This window comes from Solanum verrucosum, unplaced genomic scaffold (genome assembly GCF_900185275.1).
Source record: "Solanum verrucosum unplaced genomic scaffold, falcon-dt-bn FXZP01000093.1, whole genome shotgun sequence".
Taxonomy (NCBI): domain Eukaryota; kingdom Viridiplantae; phylum Streptophyta; class Magnoliopsida; order Solanales; family Solanaceae; genus Solanum; species Solanum verrucosum.
The window spans coordinates 2,816,700-2,830,730 of NW_026020065.1; the positions used below are offsets into that span (position 1 = coordinate 2,816,700).

Below are 14,031 nucleotides of genomic sequence, written 5' to 3' on the forward strand. Positions count from 1 at the left end.
AAATAATACTGGCACACGTATTTCGTTCACCAATAAAATAAAACAAGTCAAATGCATCATGGAAATATGAAAAAAGGAAAAAGAAAAAAAAGAGGAGATTATCAAGTCTACATAACAAAAGAAGGTTCAACATAAATAACAGTTCTCTCTCTCGTACCCTACATAATTCAGCCAGAGACCTAACTTGACCAATTAAGGCAACAGTTCAATTCCACCAAATTTAAATTACTGATGGAACTATATGTTAGAGCACTTGCTGGAGGAACATAATATGGCCAGCTTAGCATAAAGAAATTGGTAAAACTAAAACTGCAACATGCAGAAGTCGTCAAATACTGGATTCTAATTGCTATCTGGTGTGTCAAGACTTGCCTCTTGCTTGACGTCCAGGTTTTTGAGTTTTGATTCTAGTTCATCCTCAACGTCTTTGCCCTCATCTCCAGATTCTCTCTCCTCATCCTCCCCATCATCCTCGTCTTCTCCTTCCGGGTCATTATCTTCCAGGGATGCAAGCATTTCAGGAGATTTCTTGAAGATCTCTTTCAACTCGTCAACGCCTTCTTCTGAGATGAAATTCCCATTAACATTTAGTAATTTAAACTCATCTTTGTGCAGCACAGTTTGAGCCAGCACTCTAGCCCCAGCCCTCCTTAGTGCATTGCTGCTCATATCAATTTCAATCAGATGGCTGTGTCCTTCCAGTGCCTTAGCAATCTGAATTGCACCTTCATCCTTGAGTTCATTCTCACCCAAGCTTAACTTGGCAAGAAGCTGCTTTGCAGCTATACAAGAAGCTATTGCTGAAGCAGCTTCAACAGTTATATCATTACCTGCCATCTCCAAGACAGCAAGTGAAGGGGCTGCATCTTTAAGAGCGTTAGCTATTGCAATTGCTCCTTCATCCTCTAAATTAAGGTAGCTCAGGTAAATTTCCGTAAGATTTTCATGTTTGCTAAGTGCCTTACACAACACAAGACCAACTTCTGGACCAAACATATTGTCTCGCAAATCAAGCTTCTTCAAATGGGAGCACATCCCAAGTGCTTCACACAAGACACTCCCTCCTTCAGAGCCTACCCTGGTAGAAGAGCACCTGAAATCTTCCAATAAAGGAGAACGCTTCACAATTTCTGCAATCGCAACAGCCCCTTCATCACCTGTCATATTATTATGAAAATGAAGAACCTTAAGCTTCTCGGTGGAAGGAACTAGCTCGCTAACAGCATTTGCAGCTTCCTGTGAAATCCCATCATTCATCAAAAATAGTTCTTCCAAGTTGGTTTGAGACTGAAGGAGCTTTCCAAATGCCCTAACTCCCTTCTCACCCAGAGCATTATCAGAGAGATTCAGAAACTTCAAGTTAGAACCTTCCAGAGCTTCTGAGAATATATTCATGACATCAAGTGCTTCTGCCTCATTTCTTCCGGCAACAAAATCTGATAAATCAACTTCCTTCAATTGATCCTTCAAGGCTGCCAAGATAGGGCCTGCAATACGTGCTGCATCTATACCGAAGCTTCTATTGCTGAAACAAATTTTGCTGTAAGAATTTCCAGGCTCTTTTAATGGCTTTAAAAGTTCTTGAGCCTCTTCCACTTCGATAAAAGCCCTTTTACCTTTTGAGATATCAAAAAAGGTCTCCTGAACAGTAGGAACCACTTCAGAAATTGAAATTTCCTTGTCCTCTGATTTGGGTATCTTCTTTAGAATTTCCAGGATAAGCTTGCTGCATTCCCTGGCATAAAGTTGCACAGCAGAACTTCCATCACCATCAGGCTCCTTCTCATAATGTTGATTAGCAATGGTAAAAGCTGCATCTTCAATTTCTTCAGCATTTTTGGCAGCCTCTTCCTTGGATAGACTGCGGTACTTGCGGGTGAAAATGGTTGGACTAGAAAGATTATTCGTCATTCTTTCCACCAGCATTTTTCTTGTGTTCTCACTTGGAGGCCACAGTTTAATTGAAAATGGTCTGCGCTGAGAGTTAGCTGTTGTGGCATCCATTGGAAGAAAACCTAGAATCAAAGGAATATAGTGAATCATGTCTCAGTTTCTATAAAAGTGTTTATCTTTCAAGAAATATAACCACTACAAGACTCATCTCTGGCAGTTAAGAACATAACAACCAAAAACAAAGTACCAGGCAAGAACGAGTTCATGCACACCTACTCCATGTAAGAAAAACTAACATATATCGAAACCAAATTTCAAGAGCTCAAATTCTTCCTCATATAGAAATCAGATATAATTGCCTGACAACTCAATAGTTTCACCACAAAACACCAAGCAGGTGTCCAAAGAATGGCAAAGTTTCTACAATCATCCATCATTGAAAACGAGATTGAATTTCTATTCTTTTATAAACCACCTTGCAATGCACCATATTCATTTCCAACAATGTAAAAAACACTCAAAACCAAAAATGGTACACTCAACAGATGTATTCCATTTCACCACACTATAACACATAAAAACTTTCTTGGATACAAAAAAAATACCCCACAATACATTACAAAAAGAATAATATGAGCAGAGCAGAGCAGCATATATACAATTTACAGAGCCGCTAAAAACATCAGAAACTTGTAATACAAAACAAAATCCTTCTTTTATCCCTACAAACAAACAAACCTCACGAGAAAAATAAAAACTTTATACCTAACAGTGAAGTTTGTAGTCCTCCTCCCAGTAATTGCAACCTACTCTACCAAACCCCAAAATAATAAACATAAAAAAAACGACCTAAAACCACAAACGAAAGCACATTAAACAAGAAAAATTACTAAAATCCAGCACAGATCTGTGAAATCACATGACCAAAAAAGTAGACTCGTACAGAGCATAAGCGCAAAAACCCTAGAAATCAAGAGAAAAGAAAAAACCTTTTTGGGATTTTTCTGATTATCGTTGGAGTGAGTGTCTGTTGTAACTCACCGGAAAACAACAAGGGAGAATGTGTGAGTTCGACGCGCCGCCGGAGAGAGTGCAAGTGAAGAAGAAAATCTCAACTGAAGAAAGTGAAGTAAACAATGTGTGTTGTGTGGGAACAGTGTTTTTATATTCGACTGTCTTGTTACTCGAGGGATAACCTAATGTAAAATATTTTGAATAATTGTGAATTCTTAGAGACTTTTTTCCATTAGTTTAAAATAAGCAAATTATTCGAAATCAAAAGAATTTTTGGATCTTTTCTATTTAATGAGATTAGTTTGAAAATAATATAAAAAGATAATCATGGAAAATAATATTGAATTGTTGTAAAATTAAGTTCAGATTAATATAACTATAAAAAGAAGAAGACAAGATATGTAGACGAAGGGAATAACTTTTTTTCTATTAAAAATTTCTTGGAGACTTACCCGCATGATTTGGCCCATTTTTCTTTCCTCCATGAGAAAACACTCAGTGAGACAATATAGTCAAGTCAATAGCAGCCGGTGCAAAAGATTGATATATAATGAGAGTTCGCCTTCTTGTGCCAACATTTCCATACTAAATAGATTTGAAAATTCTACTGCAAGTGGTTGAAGAGCGGTGTGGGAGCGATTTGGGTGTATCCAAACCACTCTTCTCGGGCAATGTATAGCTTAAGTTGAACTCGCACCAAACAAAAAAGGAATAAGTTTCTAATTTTCGAAATCGTCTTAGTTAATTAAACCTATAGAATTTCACTTTTTTTTTTTCATTTTTTCTTGCAATTTATAATGCATTAACAGGACAAAGACCAGAAATTCTTCGTTGAATGTGGGTCATAATCGGTACCGGTGCAGTGAGGTATTTCCGTTGAGATTCCCGAACTTTGATGATTATCTCGTCGTTCTAAACCAGTGAGACATCAAAATTTGACCAATGTATCTTACAATGATGAAATATCTCTATTTATAGGTCCGAAAAATTACTCCAAAAATCATTATGTTAAATGCCCAAATTAGTAAATACAATATTATCCTAACTATTTCATATCTGAGAATGGACATACATGACTGTGAGTGGTTGATGAATAAACAAAATAGACAATTCACTAGTTTAATAAATTTATAACATACTTTATGTTTTTTTAAGGGGTGTATCATATATATCCTATAATGCACTTAATATGAACTAGAAAGAGTATTATCATAGTAATATTTAAGACTTTAAAATTAATAAAATTATAGCTATTAAATCTTTACATATATTTGTAGTAGGTAAGAGCTCATAATATTTATTTTAAAATGGGAAAAGGGTTAAAAATATTCCTTAACTTTGGTTTATAGTTTGACTTTACCCTTACCGTTAAAATAAAGTTAATTTTACCCCTCCCGTTACTAATTTCACCATATTTATCCCTCATTTGACGAAAAGCTCAAAATTGATCAAAATTACCCAAGTTTAAAAAAAAATCATTTCCTATTTTTAACCCAAAACCCCGACCCTTTAGACTTTAGAGGATAACCCGGTTAACCCATTCCCCTTTTACCCATTCTCTCAAATTTTCCAGATATTCATTTTCATTTTAACCTAATTTATTCACCGTCTCCATATTTTCTATTGTTCATCTTCATCGACATCAAATCCCCATTGAAGCTTCAAATCAAACACAAACACAATCTTCTTTTTCGTCTTTTCCGCAACTCCCATCCCGGGCATCATCATTGTCATTACAAACATCTCTTCAATACCCCACTCTCTTCCTTAGAACCTCCCCCAAGATCGGATACTTCCAGCAACGTTAGACGCGGAATCTCATTAACAATCGTTGATACTCTCCCTGATAAAGCCGACTTTGATTTGTGAGCTGATCTTGTGAAATTTGAACTAATTAACGATTTAGTGAAGCTGTAGAAATGGGTTTCAGAAATTTTTTGTATCTTGAACTGTGGAATTTATGAATGCACATAAGGTGTTTGATATGTGGAAATGGTTCTGAAACGGTGATACAAAGACTGAGAGATAAATCAATTGAAGCACCTTATGCTTACGGCATGCTTAAGAGCTTCTGACCGAATTGCTTGGGCTTTGTAATGGTGTCGGAACAGTAATTACAGCAGGGATGAATTTAAGCGTCCGGGAGAAGTAGGAAAGTTGGGGAGGTTGAGATTTTAGGCCTACTTGTATAGACTTAATCTCCTTAGGTTATGAAAATGTTAGTCATGTCTTTAAAATGTATTTTCCTCCATTGTTTTTTGTTTTTATGTGTATATCCAAAAAGATGAAGATGAATATAGGTGGGTTATATGATGGGTCAGATCGGGTTAAAATGGGTAAAGGGGAATGGGTTATATGAAAAATTTGAGAGAATGGGTTAATCGGGTTATCCTCTAGAGGGGTCGGGGCATTGGGTTAAAAATAAGGAATGAGTTTTCTTTTTAAAATTCGGGTAATTTGGATCAATTTTGGGTTTTCCGTCAAATAAGGGGTAAATATGGTGAAATCACTAACAGGGGACTCATTTTAACAGCAATGGTAAAGTCAAACTATAAACCAAAGTTGAGGGATATTTTTGACCCTTTTCCCTTTTAAAATTGAATAAAGTTGTACTTCTTAAATCTTTCATTATTTGAACTATACGAAAAATCTTAACATTTAACACTTCAAAACTAAATTTTTTATCTTATATAAATTTTACTTAAATTATGATAATGAAATAAATTAATTAATTAAAGAAAAAGTTTTATGTGAAGACATATATAAAAAAAATTTAAAAAAAGTTACACTAAACTAATATTTTTAGGGAAAATTGTATGAAATAGCAAACTATTAATTCAAATGAAATGTTATAGTCATATTTTCTTTTATTTGTAATTCGCAGCAAACATTTCATGTTTTTTGCCATCCCATTTGTATACCGAAATATACAAATGCAGGACCCATTTGTGTACCGAAATATACAAATAGACCCAAATACATATTTTTTATGTATATGTATACCGAAATATATAGATTAATAGCCATAACAAACATAAAGTTTGCTATGAAGCGCAATTATACAAACACTACTAAAAAAACTGTAAAAAGAGACTTAAAAAAGAGACCTCATGAGGTCTCTTTTCTGAAAAAAGAGACCTAAAAAGAGACCTCAACGGTAGGTCGATATAATGTAGGTGACTTTTTTGTAGAGACCTCATGAGGTCACCAAACAGAGACCTCACGACGTCACTAATAAATTTTCCAATTTTTTAAAAAAGAGACCTCATTAGGTCGCAATTTCATAATTTACATTTGTTTTATTTTTAATAAAGGTGGCCTCATGAGGTCACTATTATATTATTTATTTTTATTTTATATTTAAAAAGAGAGACCTCACAAGGCCGCTTTATCTCATAGCCTAAAAAATGAAATTGCCAAAAAGAGACCTCGTGAAGTCTCTTTACTGCATTTCTAAAAAATAAACTGCAGAAAAGAGACCTCCTGAGGTCTCTCTATTTCTAAAAAATAAAATGCAAAAAAGAGACCTCATGAGATCTCTTTTATGAAATTTCTGGAAAATAAAATGCAAAGAAGAGACCTCTTTTTCTGGAAAAAAGCTAACAGCTTGTAACTGTTTTTGCAGCTGCTCATCACCGTCATATTAATTCAATACCTTTTTAATTAGCTAAATCAAGCTCAAAGAGTTTCCAACAATCAACTAATACAACACATTTACTAAATATTCTCTTATCAACTCAATATGCAACTCACCTTCAACGTAATCCGAAATTGAACGAAAAATCATAAAATCCATAAGTTATATAATAGGATTTCAATGTTATCATGCATTCACAAAAAAAATAAGTCCCATAAAAAAGTCATAAAGTAAAGAACTTAGATTATCTATTACAACTCTAAACTTCACTAATGTGGTAGTGTGTTTGCCACATGATCCTCATCTTCTTCATCACTACTAGACTCATCTGTCATATTTCTTTGTTGACCATAGACTGGATATCGAGTAGGTTGAGACCGAGAGGGTTGAGGAGGGAAAATGACGTCATTGGAACAAGGGGGAATCCCTCTTGAAGCAAGTAATGCATCTAATTGAGCCTTAAGACCCTCATACTCTATGTCCCTGCGCCTTTCCCTAGCCCACGAGTCTTGGACTTGGCTAGATAGCTCAGCTATCTTTTGCTCCATAGCTAAATTTTTCTTCATCGATTCATCATCATAGGAACTACTTAGGCCTTCAAACTCAGAATGATATTCACAAAAGGTTTGTCGTGGCATGCCATAGGCATACTCATATCTACTCGGCCCACCAATCAAGTCTAGCCACACTCTCTCAGCCTGTTTTTGGGTAAGTGTCATACCTCGATTTCTTCTGGCTAAGTTTGTCGTAAATCCTCCAAAACTTGAAGATATCGATTTTAAATTGAATGGTATTATTATTAGAATATAAATTTAGAAAGCAAGTAACTATTAGTTTAAATTAGAGGCTTACATAGGTCAATTCAGCTCGCGGCTCAACCCACACGTCTGGATCTTCGAGATTTTTCTTCTTTCTTATGTGTGTTGCCCTGAATGCCTCAGTCTAAGTTACCAATCTTCCTAGTTCCTTTTCCTACATATTGAACTAATTAAGTTATAATCAAGAGTAATTAAATATTAATACCTAAAATATATAAAAACTTACAGAAAAATGATACATACCAATTTCCTCCTCATACTTCCTTGACTTTGAGCCCCACTTGTGTGTAGAGAACCACCCTTAGTAGATGGTCTAGCCTTCTTACCGATCTCACTCATTTGCTTAAATCTTGGATCCTTCGCCCTTAACAATATCTGGTTTTTCATAATTCAAACATTGACATTTATTACAAGGACACTTAAGCACACCATTACGTTGAAAAAGTTCTAGTGTCTTTGCATACTCCACAAAACCAGTGACACCTTCTACAAATTCAGGTCTTAGCCCCATTCGACCAAAATTAGTCATTTTATACATCCAACTACGATTCATCTACATAAAGATCACAAAAAATTGAATTTGTTAAACACTAATTTATGTAATAATTTACTGAAAATCAAATTGTAACAATCCTAGTAGGGACTGCTTAATGAGGCCTTGTGCAAATGAATAAATGTATCTTTGGTGACTACAAAAGCATACTTCTCTCAACAGTTTGTCCCAAATAATGTCCACTTCCCTAAATAAATCAAAATAGAATACATCATTAAAAAAATAGTAGTAAGGTGGCACTATTACAGAAGGGTCAAGGACCTTTCTGGGCACAATGATTTCTTAACTTTCCTCTCTTCATTACTGCACAATGGTTTATATCTATAGACTATAGTATATATATAACTTTCCTCTTCTCATTACTACAACCAATAAAATAATAGGTAGATCCATATGTCATCTTAATTACTCATAAACAAAGAACAAGTCATCTTAATTGTCAATTATCAGCAAAAACATCTAATCCATACATTTTTCAGTTTAAAAACAACTAAAATACATACAACGACATAAACCAAAACAATATTAGTTCTAAGTTTGCATCAGAATTTACAACGTGATTATTTTAGATTGAGATATAAGATATAATAATCTCAAAATACAATACAAATCTTCATAACAGGTTTTATTTCTTTATTCTTAGATATTACTACCCATGTATCTTTAGGCCTTAGCCCCTCTTGACCAAAATTATTCCTATTATACATCAAACTACGATCCATCTACACACAAAATTTGAATTTTTCAAGCAAGAAATTAAGTCATCTTCCCAGTTAGTAGTATTAAGGGGATTCTTGCATTTGAGGCAGCAGCTTCAACTAGCATAATGATGATGATGATGCAGCCAATAGGCACTATTAAGGGTCAAGGACCTTTCTCGGTACAATGGTTTCTTAACTTGTCTCTCCTCATTATTGCACGATGGTTTATATCTATAGACTATAGTGTGTGTGTGTATATATATATAACTTTTCTCTCCTCAGTTAAAAAACAACCAAAATACATACAGAGACATGAATCAAAATGATATTAGTTCTAAATTTAAATCAGAATTCAACACATGATTATTAGGAGTTATTTAGAGTGAGATATAAGGTAAAATAATCTCAAAATATAATAGAAAATCTTCATAACCGAGTTTATTTCTTTATTCTTAGACATTACTACCCATGTATCTTCTTCTAAATTATATGATACAAAACTTGCTAGCATTCATGTTAATCATCATGAGAAGTCAAAACAGGACATTAAAACAGAACAAGAGTAAAACCCAAAGTTAATTATATGTTCATGAAGTGAAAAGAGAATCACAAATTCTACTAATGCTTGCAGTAAATTGAAAGAGAGAGTCTACATTGATGGATGCTTGCAATAAATAAACAATATAGTTACAACTTGGTTTAAAGATTGAAAGATTCACCTTTATTTGCAGAGAAAGAAATCGACACCGAGAATTTGAATCGATGACGAAAGCTTTGGCTTCAAACCGAGTGAGTTCCGAAGGTGAAAACTAAAAAACTTCACACTGATGAGAGGCTTGACGACAACCGGAGGCTACACATCTGTAAAACTATGGGGAAGAGACAAGTTAGGGCTTTTTTTAGCTTTTAGGTGAAGAGCAGGAAAGGAAATGAACTAAATTAAAAATGCCCTCTTATTTTAATTTAATAAAAATAAGAGACCTCATGAGGTCTCTTATTTTAAAATATTATTTTACAAATTTGACTAATAAAATGAGATCTCACAAGATATATAAACCTAAATTAGTATTTTTTACTTTAACAAATAGTGACCTCGTGAGGTCGCATATTTTATACAAAGACATACTATAAACTAAAAAAATTAAAATAAGTCACTTATATTATTAATTAGGAAGATTTTTTTATAAAATTGACCTCACGAGGTCTCTCCTGTTAAAAAAAAAATAAAAAAAGTTATTGATGCAAATAGCGACCTCATGAGGTCTCTTTTTAGCGACCTATTTTTGAGGTCTCTTTTTTTAGGTCTCCTTTTGCAATTTTTTTAGTAGTGAAACTATAGCTATAACATACAAATATGATTTTTATGTTTGGTAAACCTAAAATTTACTCTTATTTTTATATATCGAAATACTTATCCGTTCATTTTTATTTCTTTTGTTTTTGTTTTCATGGAAGAAGAAATTTAATTGGCCTTTTAATTTGTGACTTCTTCACTACAACAATGTTCCTAAAAAAAAGATTACATAGTTCTCTTTAAGGGGTTCTACAGCTTCTTCTTTTTTGCACAAGTAATTTAAAAAAAAAACTTGTTGAATTGTAAAAAGAGTTATTACGTCTTTGAAAAAAATAGAAGGATTAATTATACAAAGTGTTTTCATCAATAGCTAATTCGAATAATTTCTTAAAAAAACCTCAATTTATTTCTTCTTTGAGGTTTCAATTTCGAAATTTATGTAAAGTAAGAATTTGATTTATCTTTTTATTAGTTTATATTTCCGTTCTACTTATTGTTTTGTAAATATGTTAAGTAGGTTCAAAAGTCACCTTATTAAATAAACGATGCAACAACATTGGTTTTTCTAAAAAATTATATGTTATATACTACAACAATATAGATTTGCTTATATACATTGAGTTGAAGGACAGACGGAATTTGTGTGTATTTATTGTGTATATTAGTGAAGGAGAATAATATACATGCTATTGATTCAACTTTGAATTATAAATATTCATCTGAACGTAAGCATTATTGATGTACATAATATGCATGACAATGATACAATCCAGTTATATGTTTGATATACAATTCAAGACTATTTAGATGAAATTTGAGTTAGTCAAAACTGAAGAAAATATATGCATATGTAAAAATATTGTACAAACAACAAAAATAGGTGTATATACATCTCTGTTACATAGTTATACATCATATATACATGATACAATATCGATACATTACATATAATACGACCATTTTGTTGAATTATTTTTGTCACCTATACAATAACGTAAGAAGCCCTAAATATATAATGAGTTGCTATTTATTTATTCTTAATTTTTTTGTTTTCTTAAAAGAAAATATTAAGGGTAAAAAAAAAAAAGGTATTACAAGGGAGCGACCTCCCGCTAATAGTTAAAAGTTTTTAACTTACTACCGACTCAACTATTAAGATTTTTCTATTTATTTATACTTAATTACTTAATCAATGCAACAGAAATTTGGAAGAGAATATCTGTCGTGCAACAACTGTTAAGAGTGTAATTGGGGCTACCTTAATGATTTATTGATGTATTCATATTTAATTACTAAGATTTAGCTGGCACCAATATAATTGGCTTCATAACCAAACATAACGGCCTGAAATAATCTCATCTAATATAAACACAAATTAAAACAGCTGGTTCTATGCCTGTCATTTCAAAAATTCCGCTGAGATAGAAAATGCAGGAGCCTAAGTTTTGAAAATACTTACACTTTATTTGTTTTTGAATCACGTATGAAACTGAATACACATCTAAATATTAAAATTTTGTATCTATATTTCAACAACCCAAATCGGTTAAATAAATCACGCAGCGTACTCAGGGGCGTATCTAGAAGGGGTGTTGTGGGTTAACGTGAACCCATATTCCCCTCTCTAGATCATATATAGTAGTGTTATATTTTTAAGAAAATATTTAAATATAGATGTGCCACGTTCAAACTATCATATAATAATACAATGATGATTGAATATATGCAACTCTCTAGTTGAGGATAGAAATTTAAATCTTAGGGTGCGTTTGGTATGAAGGAAAACATTTTCCAATTTTCTCATGTTTGATTGGGTTAAAAGTTTTGGAAAAGTTTTTCCAAATCAACTCATTTTCCTCAAAATTAAGGAAAATGACTTCCATTCAAAAATTAAGGAAAACATTTTCCAAAACTTTCCTCCAACTTCAAATTACATTTTTTTTGTTGAAAAAATAAATTTAAAACTTATTTTAAAAATATTTCCAATTTCAAATTTTTATTTTTTCACCCCATCCTGCCCCTACCCACGACCCCCCACCCCCTCCAAAAAAATTAAGTTGTTTTTAAAAAATATTTCCAATTTCAAATTTTTATTTTTTAACCCCCCTCCCACCCCTACCCGCTACACCCCCCCCTCCAAAAAAAAATTGAGTTTGTTTTTAAAAAATATTTTCAACTTCAAAATTTCATTTTTTTCACCCTCCTCCCCCCCCCCCCCCCCCCCACCTCCCAAAAAAAAAATTTAAGTTTATTTTTAAAAAATATTTTCAATTTCAAATTTTTATTTTTTTCACCCCTACCCCCCTACCATTCCCCCCTCCCCCCAAAAAAAAATATAAGTTTGTTTTTTAAAAAATATTTTCAATTTCAAAAATTATTTTCTACTCTAGTAAAAATAAAATATATTTCTCAAAAACATTTTTCATTCATAAATCAAACACCAAAAATCTTTTCTAGAAAAATATTTTCTACTGACCAACCAAACATGAGAAAATAAGTCAAAAATTTACTTGTTTTCGAGGAAAACATTTTCCTTCATACCAAACACACCCGTATATCTATCTTGTCTTTTTAATAACATCTCCCCAAGTGGTTATCGGCTACACTTTTGGCATTTCAACTAAATTTTCTTTTGTTTTTCTTCTTTAATCTTTCAAAATTTTCAAGTGTGTTACATAAATTTTTTTTTTAGCATGGTAAGAATTTAATATAATTAAATTAAATCTGTATATTAAAATATAAAACTAGTGGTACTATATATTTTTGACTTATAATTTTTAAAATTTAATGATTTATATTAAGAACCTAAAAATTAAACCAATAAAATTTATATTTAAGATACATTTTTTTCGTAACCGTGCCCATTTGAGCGTAGTGGGCGTGTTTTCCACGAGTAAACTAGCCTTTGGAGTTTTAGAATGTGGGTCCCCCTGCACCTTCCTTCGCTACTACTCGTTACAATTTCTTATACTATATAGTATTTAATTTCGCTCAAACCGCGTAAGTTATTTGTTTAAGTGAGTTAGCTGTGCATTTTATTATATGTATATATATAGCTTTCTGCTTCTCCTCCTGCAACTCATACACACAACACAAAGAAGCAAAAAAACAACAACTTCCAAAAGCATAATTACTTTCTCTTTTTCAATATTTGACATGCAAGAGAAGTCGAGAATGCAGAGGAAGAGATCGGTTATGGCTCGTAGAGCTTGGAACGTTCTCCGTTTAGCCTTGTTATGGGCGAGAAAAGGTGGCATTTTCAAGAACAAGCACCTTGTGGATCTCCGTTTGCTTCCAAAATATATTAAAAGTCTCTGTCATACCAATGATCACTATGGGGCACTATATTATGGTGAGCGTGAGTTTTCGTTTGATGATACCCCTATTATTCATGTTAAGATGCATCGCCCTGCTTCCTTGCGTTTCAAGTTACCAAACATCCCCTGCATCAAACCTCAAGTTGATTTTGACTTTGACTTTGAGCGCGATGATGAAATGAACAATGATGATAATACTCCTAGGAAGAGCTTCTTGAATACTGAGGATGAGAATGTGAGGTGCGAGGAGATCAATTGTGATGAAGCTATTGATATGAAGGCAGAAGAGTTTATTGCAAAGTTCTATGAGCAAATAAAACTTCAAAGACAAATATCATATATACAATATCATGAGACGCTCTCTAATTAAATTAATACTACTTGCAAACCTTCTTTTTCATATTCTCTTGCGGCATTTTTGTACATAGAAGAGGTACTCCTCCATCTATCCATTCCACATTACTGATAAAATTAGAGTTCTTGGTATATTTCATATATCTTTAATTTAATTCAAAATAACAAAATTTTAAAAAAATAATTACTTTTTTAAAATATTAGATCTAATCAGAACAAACAAATTGAAACGAAGGAAGCAGATGTAGCCCCAGCTTCTGCTAGCCAATAGGATGCTACATTCAAAGAACCTCATAAAACCATATGAATCAATTGCATAAGTAATGCTATAAGAAAGAGAGAAAACACGAGCAATTAGAGAATGAATATATCAATAGAGAATGTAGACGTAAATTAAGAATATTCACACAATGTAAAATATAGCTAGAAAAAGGCTTCATACTCTGTCAC

The 14,031-nt window shown here is 32.8% G+C and overlaps 2 protein-coding genes and 1 pseudogene across 2 annotated transcripts; 1 reads left to right on the top strand and 2 right to left on the bottom strand.

Moving 5' to 3' along the window:
- Positions 1-38: 38 nt before the first annotated feature.
- LOC125823564 (RAN GTPase-activating protein 2) lies at positions 39-3,052 on the bottom strand. The gene is made up of 2 exons (XM_049502922.1): positions 2,935-3,052; positions 39-2,015 (listed from the first exon to the last, which is right to left on the bottom strand). The coding sequence occupies exon 2, from the start codon at positions 2,002-2,004 to the stop codon at positions 343-345; it is 1,662 nt and encodes a 553-aa protein (XP_049358879.1). The 5' UTR covers positions 2,005-2,015; positions 2,935-3,052; the 3' UTR covers positions 39-342.
- Positions 3,053-6,775: 3,723 nt separating this feature from the next.
- LOC125823616 (uncharacterized) lies at positions 6,776-7,891 on the bottom strand (annotated as a pseudogene).
- Positions 7,892-13,066: 5,175 nt separating this feature from the next.
- Positions 13,067-13,597, top strand: LOC125823630 (uncharacterized). Its single transcript, XM_049502975.1, has one exon. It carries the CDS (start codon positions 13,067-13,069, stop codon positions 13,595-13,597), a length of 531 nt encoding a protein of 176 aa, XP_049358932.1.
- Positions 13,598-14,031: the final 434 nt, after the last annotated feature.

Bases quoted from the DNA above. Each gene is read 5' to 3' on its own strand.
- LOC125823630 (XM_049502975.1), top strand. From the start codon at position 13,067: ATGCAAGAGAAGTCGAGAATGCAGAGGAAGAGATCGGTTATGGCTCGT.
- LOC125823564 (XM_049502922.1), bottom strand. From the start codon at position 2,004: ATGGATGCCACAACAGCTAACTCTCAGCGCAGACCATTTTCAATTAAA.